The sequence below is a fragment of the Oryza brachyantha genome, chromosome 8, assembly GCF_000231095.2.
Source record: "Oryza brachyantha chromosome 8, ObraRS2, whole genome shotgun sequence".
Classification (NCBI taxonomy): domain Eukaryota; kingdom Viridiplantae; phylum Streptophyta; class Magnoliopsida; order Poales; family Poaceae; genus Oryza; species Oryza brachyantha.
In genome coordinates this window covers 14,142,532-14,159,952 of record NC_023170.2, presented here as the reverse complement: position 1 = coordinate 14,159,952, position 17,421 = coordinate 14,142,532, and the positions used below count along the sequence as shown (strand labels likewise).

General features: G+C 39.6%; 2 protein-coding genes across 2 annotated transcripts; one reads left to right on the top strand and one right to left on the bottom strand.

The window, feature by feature from the left end:
- Window positions 1–3,674: 3,674 nt before the first annotated feature.
- Window positions 3,675–8,914, bottom strand: LOC102707701 (DNA polymerase epsilon subunit B). Its single transcript, XM_006659423.3, has 13 exons — window positions 8,728–8,914; window positions 8,455–8,635; window positions 7,294–7,447; window positions 7,078–7,209; window positions 6,790–6,867; window positions 6,605–6,709; window positions 6,434–6,514; window positions 6,212–6,342; window positions 6,032–6,126; window positions 5,623–5,722; window positions 4,732–4,846; window positions 4,541–4,651; window positions 3,675–4,353 (listed from the first exon to the last, which is right to left on the bottom strand). The coding sequence occupies exons 1-13, from the start codon at window positions 8,897–8,899 to the stop codon at window positions 4,207–4,209; spliced, it is 1,602 nt and encodes a 533-aa protein (XP_006659486.1). The 5' UTR covers window positions 8,900–8,914; the 3' UTR covers window positions 3,675–4,206.
- Window positions 8,915–12,743: 3,829 nt separating this feature from the next.
- Window positions 12,744–16,235, top strand: LOC102707421 (glutamate decarboxylase-like). Its single transcript, XM_006659422.2, has 7 exons — window positions 12,744–12,945; window positions 13,040–13,244; window positions 14,042–14,242; window positions 14,329–14,543; window positions 14,940–15,193; window positions 15,272–15,324; window positions 15,466–16,235. Exons 1-7 carry the CDS (start codon window positions 12,851–12,853, stop codon window positions 15,943–15,945), a joined length of 1,503 nt encoding a protein of 500 aa, XP_006659485.1. The 5' UTR covers window positions 12,744–12,850; the 3' UTR covers window positions 15,946–16,235.
- The last annotated feature ends 1,186 nt before the right edge of the window (window positions 16,236–17,421 follow it).

The window sequence follows — 17,421 nt, the reverse complement described above, 5'->3', positions numbered from 1 at the left end:
ATAATTTGTTGGCGTGACAATGTTCTTTACCACGTCAGTCCTACTGGTGTGGCAATACGATGTAGATTTTTGAAAATAAGTTTTGAGATAGTTTATTTTTAAAAAATAAATACTAAAACAGTGTAAGAAATAAAAAAAAATAGGAAGAGTATCATATGAGCGTTCAGTTACATAGCCAGATGTACTTATACTTTGGAAGGGGTAAAATATTTACATCTTTCTTCATTTTAAAAAAATTGCACTCTACCCCTTCTCGGGCTTATTTTCCAACAGTTTGAATTGAATTTTAGTTTTTCGCTTCGAAAACGTATGTACTTTTAGTTCCCAAAATTTATCAAGTTTAATTTACATGACACTATAAGAGAAACGGCCTGCTAATTATTTAAACGTATGTGGCATCTTGTATGTCATCCTAGACTGTGCATGTATAGATTTACTAAAATAATCAACCTAACTTATTAAGATTAATCTTGATAGACGGGACCTAACCAAGAGAGTATAAAATTATGCTTAATAAGTATTAGATTAAACAGTTAGTAGATCTGTATCAACTATCAATCTAATAATTCTGGAACTCCAATGATAATAAGTAAGGTAAATCAACTTGATATAAACTACTTGATAAATAAAATATAATAGATCGAACTACAAGATTGAGAATAACTAATAATAAAGTATTAAAATATAAATTTCACAAAGTGATTGATCGGAAGAATTCAAGAGACAAAACTAGCAAGTGTTAAGATCGAAGCCAATGCAGGCCATTTGAGAGCTCACTCCGTCGAAAACTACTACTAAGATAGCAATGCATTGGAAGTTGTGTGTTGAACTATTGTCCCCTTACAAGGTATCTAGATAAATATACTTGTACCATGGAGACTTACAAGAGTCCGAATCAGTTATAGACAAGCAATCGACAATTATTTAAAAAAGGAAAATATCTAATTTATAGAAAGAAACTAAACTAAATCTATTCATAAGCTGGCTGAACTTTCCTTAATATTTTTTGGAAACTCTTTTGAGATTGGATAAGTTTCCATCGGCTTCACAAGCTCATCTTTCCATAATGCGTTATCTTGCCATAATTGTGCTCTTTTTCTACATAAAGATTTCCTAACAATGGGTCAAATATTTGATGTTAATACAACCTAAAACTATGTTTCTGATCAATTAATTAAGAAAACAATATCTTTAAATTAGTTATACCATTTTTCTAATATATCCAAGCTAAGGCGGTGTTCTTTTCAGCTTGTTGAAGGAAGCTACTTTCTCGTTTAGCACAAGCACACTTCTCAAGCCATTGAACCTTGTGTTTTTTTAAAAAAAATATCCATATAGATTTTGTTTGAGAAAAGTAAATGAATCCATTTTTCAAATTTATAATAGCTAATACTCAATTAATCATCATTAATGGCCTCCTTTTGTGTGACATGGAATAGACCAACCAAACAGCTGTTCCCAACACTGCCAAGTTGTTCGAGGTTTGGGTGCTCACCCCATCAAACAAGTTCAAGTAAAATTTGACTTGGATGTCTATGCTTATCAATTTCTTGCATCAATAACCTTTTCCACGCTGGTATCCCACATTTCTGAATAATTATTGTAAGTTTTCTATATTTAGAGATAATTATTATGTCTTTGTTATACTATTGATATTTGATATTTATATATAGTTATATCCGCTATATAACTCTAGTATATGTTTAATGTATCAACTTCTATAATTTCATCTTACTAAACTGTATGTTTACATGTTTGTTTTAGAAAGATAAAACGCCTCACACCCAATAGGGAGGAGCTTAGAGACTTTGATATATGAGTAATTTTATGGTCCTTGAAAAAATACCAAGAGATACTAAAATTTTAGTGTAAAATTTGGTACCTCCTAGTATCTAAGATACGAGGTACTAAAATTTGTATATGAAAAAGTAGTATCTCTTAGTACCTTCTCAAAAGACTAAATTATTCATGATATATATATATAGCTTGGGATGCTGATACGTTACAGTAAATCCTCAAATGGAGGCGATTTACAAGGCATCATGGTTTGGCTATTTGAAGGGAACATATATTACTATTTGATATTTTGTAATTGTATGATATAATAAATAAACCAAATAAAAAGAGAGACTATGATTGATTTTATCCAACGCATTGCCCCCAACATAGTGGGTTCTCAAACCTTTAGTCATACCGTTGCCTTATCCTTTAAGATTATTTTCTCCATGTGTGACTATTTTTGTTCAAACCACTCCATTTCCAAATGAAACTTTCAACTGGACAAAACCATCTTTTGTTTGCTTTTGCCAATGGGATTGACACCTGACAGATCTTGTTCACTCGACTGAATGGATTGAAAACAAACGAAAGCACTGGCACGAAATTCAATCCACTAGGATGGTAAAAACTCTGCTTAGATGAAAATCAATGCACGCGAAAGGGCCTGTAGCCTAATGGTTACATAAGGCCTTAGTAGCACTTGAGGTCCTGGGTTCGACTTCTCTTTGGAGTGAATTTTCCAGGATTATAACGATTGCGTTGTACTGTCTTCTAAAAAAGATGAAAATCAATGCACAATTAAGAAGATAATATGTGCTCCCTGTCTCAAAAAGACTATTTATAGCTCATCTCGTTTGTCGTACATTTGCAAACCAAGAAACTTTATCCCTTCAACCAATAATTTTCTTATTAGGATGAAAGTTGCATATAATTTTCCTACTGAAATGAAATTCACATGGCATATCTACCAGGGGCATCAATTTTCCACTTAAATTACATTGTGAACACGCAAAATGCTAACTTTTGGATTTGGGTTGGTGTGATATTGTTGTTTAATGGTGGAATAAAGCAGCGGAAAGAACAATCGTCAAAGAGATTATGTAAAAATTAATGAGATGTCCTTCCTGGCTTCCTGCTTTATAGGAGAATGTTCTATGCACCCTACTAAGCCCTATAAACATTCTGATATTTTAGTGGAACTGAATTGAACACATCGAATAGATCGTTCTGGTCACACCTAGAGAATCGCATATCTAGTGACAAAGTGACAATTGATAAGAACCAATATAAACGGGGGGAAAAAAGGATGAACGATGCTTCAGCTGTTCGCTGTAATGGAATTTCTTTTGGGGAAGTGATCATATATTAGATGCAAAGTTGCAGTAAAAGAGGATTCGGCAACTGGGCTGAGCTGGAGTCAAGCCATGTTCAACCACATAAATCATGAAATTACTACCATGCTAACCAGTTGAAAACAAGAAATATACTGGGTCTGTTCCCGTGTCAGACAGGCCAAGAAATTGTATTGGTCTGCACATTTATAGCAGATCTAGTGAGATCTGGGGCTTGGTGTTTCTGGCGTCCCACTACGTTGCACGATTGCAAAGGTCCCAAAGAAAAAGGACAATGGGGATACCTCCTGTTCAGCAGGATGGAATTCAGCATCAACAAGCACAAACCCAAAAGCTGAAATGTTCTTTCAATTTTTCAAGGTCTCAATGAGTTCAAAATTAACCAGGATGCCAACTCAGGTTCTTGTTCATAAGTGTCATCGTGGTTAACGTTGAGACGTTGCATGTTGGGTCACCACAATGTGCCAGAAAGCAAGGGTGTGCAGAATTCTGTAAAAGCTAACATGTAACTCAGCCATACTTCCTGTACAGTACTGTCCATGCTTCAGTATAATCACTAATCAGACGGAAACTTACACAATTGGGAGACCAAATCTTTGAAGGAACAAGAAATCAGCACTTTTATCACCTTGTTTTACAAGTTAAGCTTAGATATTCAAAGTAGCAAGTACAAGACTGAACCCCCCTTTATGACATAAGTAAATGAGAGCACAAATATTCTGCTATGCCAAGTATAATGTCAGTAGAGCACTAAACCTCTCAGAGGTCCTTGTTATAAGGGAACCATTAACATGATGCTATCTGACGCTATGGCATTGCTGAGGCTATGAGAAACGAAATGTCAGGCTGTCAGCGTCAGTTTGTTTGAGAGAAACAACCACCACAACGTAATACATGTAATGTCATCTCCTGCAATTAGCTTGCATGTAAATGCCCTCCACCTTAGCTTGTATGTCCAGGTCATAAATATCAGACTGATTACATGGCGATAGGCAGTTCACCGAAGATTTGGAGAATGCTAGTTTGGATGGTACAGGTTACCGATGGCGAGCTTTATTTTGGTCTCTCTTCAATATTAGCTTTCTAATGCAGAAAGCTCAACCTCCTTAGTGCAAGGACGGTAAGCTGCAAAGGTGCTGTCGTTAGCAAAAGAACCAGGATTGAAGCAAGTTATTCCTGTGTATTTGAAGGCCTTCTGCTCGCTCTTGTCACCCAGTACTATCTGAAGAAGTTTTTTCAGGAGGAAAATGAGCAAAGAACCTCCAAATTTTTGTTGATAGTGGTGAATTGTAAAAGTTATACAACAAAATTAATTATGTATGCACGGTCAAGCAATTAAATGAGCAGCACATTCATCATAACAAATTTAGAGCACATTTCAAGGTCCTGAATAGGTTTATCTGTCATACCGTGTGAGGGGTAGGATAGAGCCGAAGGCAATGATCATAGTTCCATATGATAGGCTGAACTGTAAGAGGCAATGGGCAAAGATGACTCTGATGGGTGATGGTTGCTACCAGCTGAAAAGAAAATGATTCATTAATTTTTAAACAATATATGCTTATTGAAATAACAATAAAAGGAGGGTTGTTTAACATACATGCTCGAAAGGATCACTTGTTTCTTCTGTTGTTGGGGGAATCAGACTAGACCGCCGCATCCTATAAAGGAGGTCTTGCCGGAAAAATACAATTTCTTGCGTATAAAACTTCACCCTGAAAAATCACAGTTTTCTTTACTGGACAAAAACAGAAGATGATTGAACAATCTGCAAACATGGGTGCTGTATTAATCATGAAGACTCAAAATTCTCGGTGGGCACTGAGTATATGAAGCTTTTTCCAAGATTTGACTGAAATGTCAGTGGAATCACTAAAGATAGAATCAGATAGGTTCAGAAAAAAATGATAAAATGGGAAGATAATGTCTGGTGCAAAAAAAAGTAGAATATGTGCGTCATGCATTATTGCATTATGTCACCGTCAAAAAATCTGTCAATACAGATCAGTAGACTAGAACTGCTATTACTATTCTGCACCATGATCATGATATTATGTGGATGACTCTGAGGAGGGTAGTTCTGTGAGTTGTCAAAATAACAAGAAGTCATCACAGCTTATAGTCCGAACCATGAATTGGACTATGGACCTGACCCCCAAAATGTGGACTCATGGGGAAAACAACGAGGTGTTAGACATAACAAATTTACGAGGTAGCATAAACATGAAAAGAAACAGCATCATGTTTTCCGTTCCAGTAATAGAAACGAGCATTGTTTATCCTCCAGCCTTGAAAACAAGGAAATAGAACCACCATTCATTCTTGTTCAAGGGCTTATATTTGACATTTCCAAATTTGGACATATAATAGTTTTAACCAGAAAATGTCTATCAATGTCTTGATGGTGCCCATAGCTTCATAAAAACCCCTGGCACCATGTAGAAATTCAGATAATGACACGACCATACAGGAAAGTATTTTAATGTCCAACCTGCAGGGGTTGCTTACGAATATTGCATTTGGGATGTGCTTTTGCAGTTCCTCGGTTAGATATTTCGGAAGTGCACACCTTGGGAGGGCTTTAGAAGGGCCTGAAATATGTAATCAAGAGAAATAGCACATCACAGACAAACAAAGAAATGCCTCATTCCAGTTATCTGGGACACAAATTGACTATTATGTATTACAATTAACAAGGTCAATTCTAATCAACCATATAACAGCAATGTTTAATTAAAATATAAAGGGGATGTCAATAAGAAAAAAATGGAATAGTTGGGCATAGGAAAAGAATAGACTAGCTCAGAGTTATTTCATCAGTGAGCAAACAAATTGAGTTGGAGCAAATTCACATGTGGATATGAACATTGCTAAAAGAAAATCAATAAGTTTTCGAGTACCTGCATCGTCTGGACCAGGAATGAATAGAAAACGACTATGTTCCTTTAACCTAGATCGAGCTGCAATCATCTCACCTAACTTTCCAAACTGTAATCTACAAAAAGTTTATTCGATTGGAAAGTGGAAACAAAATACAAGCTCCGACTATCTCATAGAACATAATTACATAAAAGTCAAACCTGAGTTCTTCAAATGAATTGAATGCCAGATTGCAGGGCCGGGAGCAGAAATTGCCCATTAAAACAAAGAGGGAAGGAACTGCTTCTACACTATCATAACCATCAAGCACAACGCCTAGTTTCTCCATGGTCTTCTCTATGAGATAACACATATGAACATCCTGAGAGTAGGGCTTAATAATAGCAGTTATTTTAAATAGGGTCTGGTACAAATATAAATACCTCAGAATTGTCAAGCCAAACATCTGAAAGTATCACAAACATATCATTCATGGCCTTCTTCTCTAAGGTTGATAATCTTACCTGTTTAATACATCCATTGATAAAAAAAATATCAACAAACATGATTTTGAAAAATCAGATTACATGCAGAATAGAATTATTTGAACTTACTGTTTCTTCAGTTGGTATGACACCTCCACCAAAGAAATCAAGCCCCATAAGCGTTGACAGTGATGCTTCCCTATCCTCTAGGGGAGGAAATCCACATGTATTTACCTGCAGATGACAGGAATATAATCACATTTAACATAACAATACAAGAGTGGAACACATTCTTGTGGACAAGAATTATATACCTGGAAAATGCCATTTGAAAGCAATTCCCCTTCTGCTACAATTACAGTGTTCTCAACGAAGAAACCTGAAGTGATTTTGTGTTTTGTGCTAAGGAAAATGACAATACTTATCTGAATAAGCAAGAAATTAATATGGATCAAATCAAATGTTTGTGTCAAACGTGAATCCTTCATTCATGAAATGTTCTATATTATCACTCTAATTTGAGCTCATCTTTTCTGTTATATATATTCCATAGGTATATTGAATGTAGCATACAATATGACAATAATGGTTTCTCAGGATATAGCATTCGATAAGTCAATTGGCACAGCTCCAGTAAGGTCCTCCAAGTAAAATTGGCGTTCCTCCAACTGTGATATGACCCCCATAATCCATCTCCGACCAGTGCACCCAATTAGAGATTGTATAGAAGTTATCTACATGAAAAATCTGTGTAAGTAATTTCACATACAAGACCTAAGAATATGTTGTGACAATCATGACATGAAAAAAAGAAATACCTCACAATTATCATCTTCAGTCATAACAGTGTCAAAAGCTGGCTTAGAGAAGTATTTATCACGAGCTAGCCTCTGAAGCAGAACCTGATACCTGTCTCTGTACAGGGCTGCTTTATCTCTGGCTTCTCCATGGATGAGCAATCTGCTGGTATGCCTATATAATAGCATAAACAGTAGGAGGTTTTAGGGCCGCTAACTCATTATAACACAATTCAGGGTAGGTTAGGAATAATACAACAGTGTTTAAGCTCATGTGTTCTAGGCTTCTAGCATCAAGAGAACTTATGTGTTCTAATAAGGGAAAATCAATGGTGAAAACACCATTGGTAGTAGTGGAGTCATGGGTACATGCCTCCAGGGTTCAAATCCTGATGCCCAAAATTAAATGGATTTGTGCATCCATGGCACAGAAGGCCAGAAGTTACTTCCATCAGCTAACAACAGGAATTAATTATCTGCCACTGAAAATGGCACGTGGACAGGCGGGCAACATGTTAGCACATTCTCAACTGCGCCTCATTGGAGTGGAAATTCTAATTTTCACCTAAAATCAATTGGAGTGGAAAATTTTAATTTTCGCCTAGAATCAAGTCCTTTCATTTTCCAAAAATTTCAGTGCTCATGAAGAGGCTAACAATCTCATCTAGTTAAACACAATATCCAGAATACCACCAAAAGAGATACAACACCCTGATAAGTTTTCTCTAACGCACAGAAAGGTATAATATTTTAAAAAACGGGAGCACCATTTTGGGAAACATGGAAGATTTAGCCGATTTAGTGCCTCTTTTTTTGTCGAAGTAAAGTAGCAATTATAAAGCACAGCTCAACAGACAGGTACAATATCAGGCTATAAGCCAGCTGTAAACATATTTTAAAAAGATAAGACAGGAGAGAGAATAGTAGTGAACTACTAATTTAATTTATAGCCAACTGTAGCACGGGCTCTAAGAAGCGGTGTGTATGATACGTGAGACCATGTATTAATACTTTGTAGGTAACTATTGTATGAATTGGTTATTAGATTGACTATAGATGAATTGAAGCTAGTAGTTGGCTATACTATTGAACTTGCCCTAAAGTGGTAAAGGTAATAGCAAAATTCTTAATAACCCAACCGGAATCGGCCAGATCTACAAGGAGGAAGCGGCATCTGCATACTCGTAGAAGACTTTCTTGATTGGATCGTAGTGGAACCGCGGCACGACAAACGAATCCACCACCCGCAGCGCCGAGCGCGCGCTGGTGGCCGCCGGAGACGCCGCGTCAACCGCCTCCTCCGCCTCGACGAGCAGCGCCACCACGCGCCGGACAGCGTCCCGGTCCAGGATCGACGATTGCACTGCACACGCACGACGCGCACATCCAGATTTAGAGAGGAGACCACACGGCGCGCGGGCCCACTGTGCAGATAGAGAGGGAGAGAGGCTATACGCGGCTCCTTGTCAAGCTCGTCGAGGAGGAGGTCGAGGGCGTCGTCCTCGGCGTCGGGGAAGCGGGCCAGGAAGGCGGCGGCCTCCTCGAGGGCGTCCACCTTGAGGGTGAAGCCGCGCAGCCGGAACTTGCGCTGCAGCTTCTTGCGCGTCCCCGCCGACGGCGCCGCCATGGGAGAGGAGGGGAGAGAGAGAGAGGCGGATGGGGATTGGGGGAATGGCTTTGGCGGGAAAGCAGTGCTGGGGCTTGGGGGAATTGGCGGGACAATGTGCTGCGCGCGCCTGTGCTGTGCGGTGACCTGGGCTGTAGATAGCAGTTGGGCCTTGATGTGATGGTGCGGCCAGGTTCGGCCTCTGTGGGCTGGCGCATCGGCCCGCCTTTACTGAAGTGGGCTGGCAGGCTAACACATGTGGACTTTTTGTTTTGCATGGTAACCCAGCGGGTTAGTTACAGGAAGGCAGTGTTTGTTTTGCCATTTCGGCTTGGCTATTTCATCAGATTTTTCTTAGCACACTTACCCTAATTTTTTTAATATATATATAAAATCTGTTTTCTAAACAATTAAATAAATATATTTTAAGTGTATATAATTAATTATTTGCTAATGATGCGCCACATTTTTAACGTTAGAACTTGCCTATAATGCCCTGCATTCATGCAACTCTAACATTTCTATTACTAATAATATACACGTGCATTGCAACAGGTACATACATACATCTGATGATAGACTATATAGGCTCATACAGAAAAATATGTCCATAGAACTGATGATGGACTGCACAGGCCCATAGGGAAAACAAATGGTTTTTTTAAATAAACACTTGATTTTCTTTCTAGTTTTACCGCTATGGTTTTCATCTTTATGTGCATATTTAATCGGCTACGTGCATACATTTTGTTGTTTTTAATAAATTTATTTTATTTTAAATTCATGCAGAAAACATTAAAATTATAAGAAAGTGTTTTGTTACAAAACTATATTCAAAATTAACACGACCATGACCCCCTTGAAGGAAGGAACATATATATTGTGTTGGTATTTTTTTCTCAAACACATTAACAGCCTATTGCTAGAAATAAAATGAATCACATGAGCATATGTTTTTTTTTTGACTTCTCAATAGGTCCAATTATCGGCCAGACGAAGGTTGGCAGTCGGCGATTAGGGTTAGGGTTAAATCTTCCTCCCTCCAACTTTGTATGAGTCATTGTACTCCCATTCACTCATGCCATATCATTATCAAATTCCTCCACTATCCAAGATCTCATTCTTGTCAAATATGCTATATAGAGTAACTCATTCTCATATAAGCACACCATTGGTATAATATATGTTTTGAATGTTTCGAAGCTCTACATAAATCTTTACTAAAGAATACTAATTTATTTGCAAAATAGTTTTTACTAAAGAGGCAAATCATAAAATTATGTGCACACACAATCTTATTTATGTGTTCTATTATATAGAAACTTTATCGAGAACTAGCATTCATGTATAAACTGAAATTGAATCATTTCTTACAGCTCCATGCATTCAGATAAGGCCTTGTAAGATTTGTATGCGTTCTATACAAACTTTATCGAGAACTAGCATGCTTCTTTCACCTTGCAATGTCATATCTGTGTTTTTCATCCTATTCCAGCATATGGGATTTTACAGTTAAAGTTTGATGGATATGTCATGATGTTCTCTTTAGATATTTTCTTGGAAGAGATGTGATGGATGGCCTAAAGCTCTTAGTGGTACATATTTTTCTTGGAAGACATGATTACGGAGAAGGCGTGACAGATGATGTCTGTACCTTTGCCCTTCCTCTTGAATTCATCCCAGTCACTATCCTCTCTTCTTTTCTCGTTGATCTCATAGGATGATGATGATCATTGCACAGAGACGGACTGTTGCTTAAGCTCATCGCCATTGTTCATGCTCAACCACTGTTATCGTTATTGTTTGAGCTCGCCTTCGGCTTTGCCCTCCCACTGTAGTCGAGCTCATGACGGTACTCACCTAAAAGTCACCTTACGGTTTATTTCTTGAGCTGTTGTGCTGGGCAGTTGAGCCTACTTATGTTGTAACAGAGGGAGGACGGCAACTTGGACCCTTTCCATACCCATTTCAAATATGGATGACCCATAGCCATGTAAATAGTTAGAGTAAATTACAGTTTTGGTCATCTTTTATTGTTAATTTTTTTCACTTTGGACTTCTATACAAATATTTTTTACTTTGTACTGAATAATGTTGCTATTGTTATAGTTTGAACTACCATAATTCCCAAATAACTTATTCAGTACATATCGAGGGTCTCAAGTACATCGATTCGAGCGCATCAATAAACTCATCCATCTATATATGGGCCATATATTTACCGGTAATATAGCTACATAAGGCTAGAACAGAGAGATGGGTGGTTAAAATTGGAAAAAAAATGGTAAAAGAACTCGATCCAATTAAGATAGAAAGATGTGATTAATGATGGTCTGAAGTAATACTTTGACAATAAAAGATAGCTAAACTGCAATTCACTGTAGTTACCCAACAGATAAGAGAAAAGATATATACGAGTCACACATGCATAAATGGCCTCATAAATCAGTGGTACAAAATTGCTCTCCTATATAATGAGATAATTTCCCCTGAATCTAGTGGTCCCCAAATATCTTAAGCTTGACTAATTTTATAGAAAATAGCAAAACTATTTTTATGATATCAAATGTGCATCATTAGAACCATTACAAAATACATGTGCATAGTTTACTTCTTTGTTTTGAAGAATCATATCTGAAAGTACTTTGTGATTTTTTTTCAATGTTTCGTTCTATTTTTTATAATGTTCACTTATGTTAAATCAAAATATTGCCATGGTTTTTTGGGATATCTCTTACTTTTAGATTTTAATGAACAAGACTTCTTCTCGTTTTGTCAGTAAATAAAAAACTCAATATTTCATAATATACTGCGAAAATATTCCAGAGTGTATTTAATTTGTGTTTCACCATTTCAATAACTGAAACATTTTTAAGTGAATACTGAATATTTTTATATGTGATAAAACAACGTCATGCCTGATTTACCGGGGTTTCCGAGTAAACCTTCTTTACAAACCGGCCTGCCCGATCGGCTGCAAGCGAGACAGATGCAGACAATCCGTTTCCGGATCAGAGCAGCTGCCGACACATCCTTGCTGAGGCAGCGATTGGCACCATTGCACCAACTACAGCGACAGCTGGATCAGCTGCCTCCTCGCCAAAAGCAGTAATAGCACGGTGTATATCTCTGCCTGCTTCGAGTGGACGATGACGGCTGCCTTCTCGAACAAGCGCGCCGGTGGCGATCGATCCCTGTTCCGTTCTAACGAATCACCTATTTTGCTCCACAACTTTGTTCGATCGATCTGGCTGGCTGCATCATCGCCAAGTCCCATATAAAATAAAAGCTCGCCAACGGCGAAACCGACACGCGCCACCCGCATCCTGGTGCAATAAACAAAACCGCGGCATCACCCGGACACCGGCGCAACCGGGGCCGCGCGGCGCGGACGCCTCCTCCGTGTGCCGACGCGTGTGCCGCGTACGTGTCGCGACGCCTCACTAAACAAAACGGCGGCCACACACCACACGGCATCCGAATCCGCATCCCCCACGTCCCCGTCCGTCGCGAGAAGCCCCACCACGGCCACGACGTCCCCCCGCCCCGGCGCGGCAGTTCACCGCCCCGAAGAGCCCGCGACGCGCGCTGCCACCTTCTTTCCCCCCGCGAAGGAATCGATTCGCGCGCGCCGTCGCTGTCCGGGAGAACACCGCCAGCAACAGCGAAACAACGATGGTGGTGAGCGTGGCCGCGACCGGCTCGGACACGGCCGAGCCGGTGCGCTCCAGCACCTTCGCCTCCCGCTACGTCCGCGACCCGCTCCCGCGGTTAGTACCACCACCACCACGTCATGTCATTCCATCTCGATCAGCAGTTGCCACCGCCATTATTAGGAGTACGGTTTGCCACCCTGCCATCATCCTCCTCCATTCGATCCACCGAGCCGGGCCGTCCCACAAGATACCAACGCTTCTTGCTAGACTGCGTGTGAGAGGACGATCGAGCAGCTAGCTAGCCGGCGGCGACACCATGGTGCTCTCGCGCGCGAGCTCCAGCCCGGACGACCCCGACGCCGCCGTGCGCTGCACCTTCGCGTCGCGCTACGCCTGCGAGAGCCTGCCGCGGTGCTGCTCCGCTCCCGGGCTCTCGGCTGGGTTTTGTCTGCCGTGCGAGCTTTTGCTGATCCGTTCCGTCTCTTTTCTGTTGAGTACTGTGCAGGTTCCGGATGCCGGAGCGGTCGACGCCGAGGGAGGCGGCGTACCAGATCATCAACGACGAGCTGATGCTGGACGGCAACCCGCGGCTGAACCTGGCGTCGTTCGTCACCACATGGATGGAGCCCGAGTGCGACAAGCTCATCATGGGCTCCATCAACAAGAACTACGTCGACATGGACGAGTACCCTGTCACCACGGAGCTTCAGGTCGGAAACCATGGGATCATCTCCCTTGTTCTCCTTGAGCTTTCAAGCATGTTAATTACAAGTGTAAAAATAGGAGTATTTATATCTTAAGGAAAAATAATAGTTTTGAGATCGAATTGGAGGAACTAATTGCTCCACCTTCTAAGGATTTGAAGGATAAGGATACCGACACCTGTCATTTCGACAACTGCTAGCAGATCACAATTGAGTTATGGACAATTATGTCTGATCATACTTTTTGTGTGCTTGGACTTTTCTGGGTTCGTAACCAACCATACTGGACAGTTTTCAGCCAGTTGCTGGCCACAGCATTTGTACTGATGAACGGATAACAAGGGCTGTTTTACAAATTTCCCTTGTGTTCAAAACGGCACAAACCATGCTGGCAGGGAATTGGTGATTCAGATTCATCTTTATGGAACAAGATTCAGTATTATTATGCTTGATTTATTGTTAATACTCATCATACTGATTTATCACACAAGGACATTTAATTAAACCTTATCTTTGTGAGATTTTATGGTTCTTGAGAAGGCATCGATGTACCGCTTTTTATGTTGTGTAGTAGATCTTTACTTTTACTTGAAACTGAAACTATATTCACAATAAAGTTGGGTCTGTGAGACTCTGACTCTGTTGGTCAATTCCATGAAATAAATTAGTTATTGTAATTCCCTGAAATGATTTGTTTAATGTGGATCCAAGCCAGCTAGTGCATCTTGATTTTTTTTAATTAAAAAAACTAATTACATCTAACTTTTGTTTGCTGGCTACTTACTTGTATGTACTTTTGGCAGAACCGTTGTGTGAATATGATAGCTCACCTGTTCAATGCACCAATTAAGGAGGATGAAACAGCTATTGGAGTTGGGACAGTGGGATCCTCCGAAGCAATTATGCTTGCAGGACTGGCCTTCAAGAGGAAGTGGCAAAACAAGCGGAAGGAGCAAGGGAAGCCATGTGACAAACCCAACATTGTTACTGGCGCTAATGTTCAGGTTTTTTTATTTCACTGTCATGTGAAATGTGTCCATTAGGCATTATAAGAGTCTGAAAAACAATCTTGTGATTCCTCGTGTGCTAGGTTTGCTGGGAGAAATTTGCTAGATATTTTGAAGTAGAACTGAAGGAGGTTAAGCTTAGTGAAGGATACTATGTCATGGATCCTGTAAAAGCTGTTGAAATGGTGGATGAGAACACGATATGCGTTGCGGCCATCTTGGGCTCTACTCTCACTGGAGAGTTTGAAGATGTTAAGTTGCTGAATAATCTTCTGACGGAAAAGAACAAGGAAACTGGGTATGCATCTTATATGTAGTCAATCAACTATCTGTGCAGTTGAAGACAGTAATTTTTTTAACTAAGAACGGTAGTTTATTTTATTAATGTAGTAGCAGTGATCTATGTATGCTACTATGCTGTAGTTTCTTTGTGGAGGTCGATTTGTAGGTAAATTGGTAAGTTGCAGACCAGGCTGCTGAACTAGTACCACTAGAATGACAGCTCTATTGGTAGTTTTGCAATGATGATTTGAACCGGTAGTAAATTTGCAATTGCTCCTTTTTTAATCCCTCTCTTACATAAATAAACTGTTACATTCAAATTGCACATTCCCTTTGCAATTCATCATACATGAATTAGCTCTAGCTCCTTGCAAAGTTGCAAGTTAGTTACTCTGTTACACAAATATTGCAGGTGGGATGTGCCAATTCATGTTGATGCAGCAAGTGGAGGATTTATAGCACCTTTTCTGTACCCAGAGCTTGAATGGGACTTCAGGCTGCCACTGGTGAAGAGCATCAATGTCAGTGGACATAAGTATGGCCTTGTGTATCCAGGTGTTGGTTGGGTCATTTGGCGGCGCAAAGAGGATTTGCCTGAAGAACTCATTTTCCATATAAACTATCTGGGGACAGACCAGCCTACATTCACTCTGAACTTCTCCAAAGGTATGGCAATTTCTTCTGGATTCATTAATTTTTTTTAATATGTTTCAAGAAACCAAAGTAGATGGCATTTTCTTGTAGGTTCCAGCCAGATAATAGCACAGTACTATCAACTGATACGTTTGGGATTCGAGGTACCTACAGTTTTCTTAATATCCCTCATCCAAACTTCAGAATATTTATTTGGACTTCAAAAACCAGAGACATTTTTTCACACAAAAGATAAAGTTTTCTGGTAATTCGAAATTAATTATATGTTGGTTATCTTCCTGCAGGGATACAAGAACATCATGCAGAACTGCATGGAGAACACGGCAGTACTAAGGGCAGGCATAGAGGCGACTGGTCGATTCGACATCCTCTCCAAGGAGGCCGGCGTGCCCCTGGTGGCGTTCTCGCTCAAGGACAGCGGCAGGTACACCGTGTTCGACATCTCCGAGAACCTGCGGAGGTTCGGCTGGATCGTGCCGGCCTACACCATGCCGGCCGACGCCGAGCACGTGGCCGTCCTCCGCGTCGTCGTCAGGGAGGACTTCAGCCGGAGCCTCGCCGAGCGGCTCGTCTCGGACGTCGTCAAGATCCTGCACGAGCTGGACGCCCACGCGGCGCAGGTCGTGAAGGTCTCCAGCGCCGTCGCGAAGCAGTCGGTGTCGGGCGACGGCGGTGTGGTGACCAAGAAGAGCGTGCTGGAGACCGAGAGGGAGATCTTCACCTACTGGAGGGACCAGGTGAGGAAGAAGACTGGAGTCTGCTAGTGTGATATATGATGGCTGATGATTGTGTGATGCTGTGGGTAATGCTTAAATAATGGAGTAATTAGCAAGCAGGATTTGCTCAATTTGTGCTTGGGACTGGCACCTTATGCATAATGACAATGGAGGCTAGTGACATCGCTAGCCTTGTTCTTGTGTTGATGTAGAAAAATGTGTCCGGCCACTGTATCTGGTTCCACCCGTCTACCTTCGTTTACAGCTATTTGAACTCATCCACATTTTTCCGAGTGTGGAAGATTCTCTCGTGTTTAAAAGCAAGCGTTTTTCGATTACGCCTATGTTTGGAAGCTAAAATTTAAAGTTAAGTTTGAGGTTATTTATTGTAATTTATTTTCTAATCTTTACGTTTTTCAGATTATTCAACTATACATACCAAGGATTGAGAACAAAAGATGTAGAGATAAAATAAAAAAGATTTTGAAGCAAAAGTAATTAATAGAATGGTGGCATTATGAATAACGAGCAAGGTGTTCTGCGTATTCGTGTGACTAGATTTAAAAATCTTATTTCTGTTTCCTTAAACTAAAAAACATTTTGTTTTTTATAATTGTTGGTATTTTAATACAACTCTATTTAATATTTATATGTGGAAGAAATTGGTTATACAAAATCTCTTCTTTTTCCTTCCCAAAAGTTAGGATGCGAAATTTATGCCTATGCTTTTTTTTCAGCCTCTCATTTCCTTTCTTATCCCTCCAAGTCTACAATCATAAATATCCACGAAAGCTTATCAGCTGCCACCTTAACTCACTCAACGCTGCTAATCAGGGTTTCCCTTACCGTGAAACTCGCGAAAACCGCGATACCGCATATTCGCGAAAACCGCGAAAAATTTGAATCTAAAAATTTAAAATTTAAAATCTACGGTTACCGCGCGGTTTCGGGTCAAAACCGTGGCTAGTGTAATCCGACAATTAGGTGCAAATTAATTTTAAAAAAACTGTAAAAATACAAGAAAAATAGAAAACTAGTGTTAGCCTATTTGTGACATTTAGAACATGTTATATGGGAAAAAAAGAAAACTTTTAACATAATTTTTTCTAAATTCTTAATAAGTTTTAGCATCACAATTACACTTACAATCAAATATTACGTATAAAACTAATGCATGTTTACAAAACATGTGATTACGTCGGTACATATATAATTTACCTTAGTTTGGGTACTGAAAATTAACAAAGAGCCTACAACAAAATATATTATTAGCTATCTACGTCACAAATAGCTAACACAATAAAAAATATGTCTCATGTATCAATTATCAACTACATAGTCAACTAAGTGCTGCAAACATTCAAATATGTGCCTCTTGTATCAAATACATACTTAACTAGGTGCTATGAAGTGTGAACAATACCGTTTTTTATTTTACCCAACAATTTTTCGGTATTGGATTTTTATTCATTCGTAAATTTAGTTTTTTCATCAATTTTTTTCACCAAACATCATGACAAATCA

Excerpts from the sequence above, each read along its gene's own strand:
- LOC102707701 (XM_006659423.3), bottom strand. The coding sequence starts at position 8,899 with ATGGCGGCGCCGTCGGCGGGGACGCGCAAGAAGCTGCAGCGCAAGTTC. Across the intron at positions 8,636-8,727 it reads CGAGCTTGACAAGGAGCCGC|TGCAATCGTCGATCCTGGAC; the intron begins GTATAGCCTCTC and ends GTGCGTGTGCAG. Across the intron at positions 4,652-4,731 it reads CAAGTGATCCTTTCGAGCAT|CTGGTAGCAACCATCACCCA; the intron begins GTATGTTAAACA and ends TTTTCTTTTCAG.
- LOC102707421 (XM_006659422.2), top strand. The coding sequence starts at position 12,851 with ATGGTGCTCTCGCGCGCGAGCTCCAGCCCGGACGACCCCGACGCCGCC. Across the intron at positions 13,245-14,041 it reads CTGTCACCACGGAGCTTCAG|AACCGTTGTGTGAATATGAT; the intron begins GTCGGAAACCAT and ends TACTTTTGGCAG. Across the intron at positions 14,544-14,939 it reads GAAAAGAACAAGGAAACTGG|GTGGGATGTGCCAATTCATG; the intron begins GTATGCATCTTA and ends CAAATATTGCAG.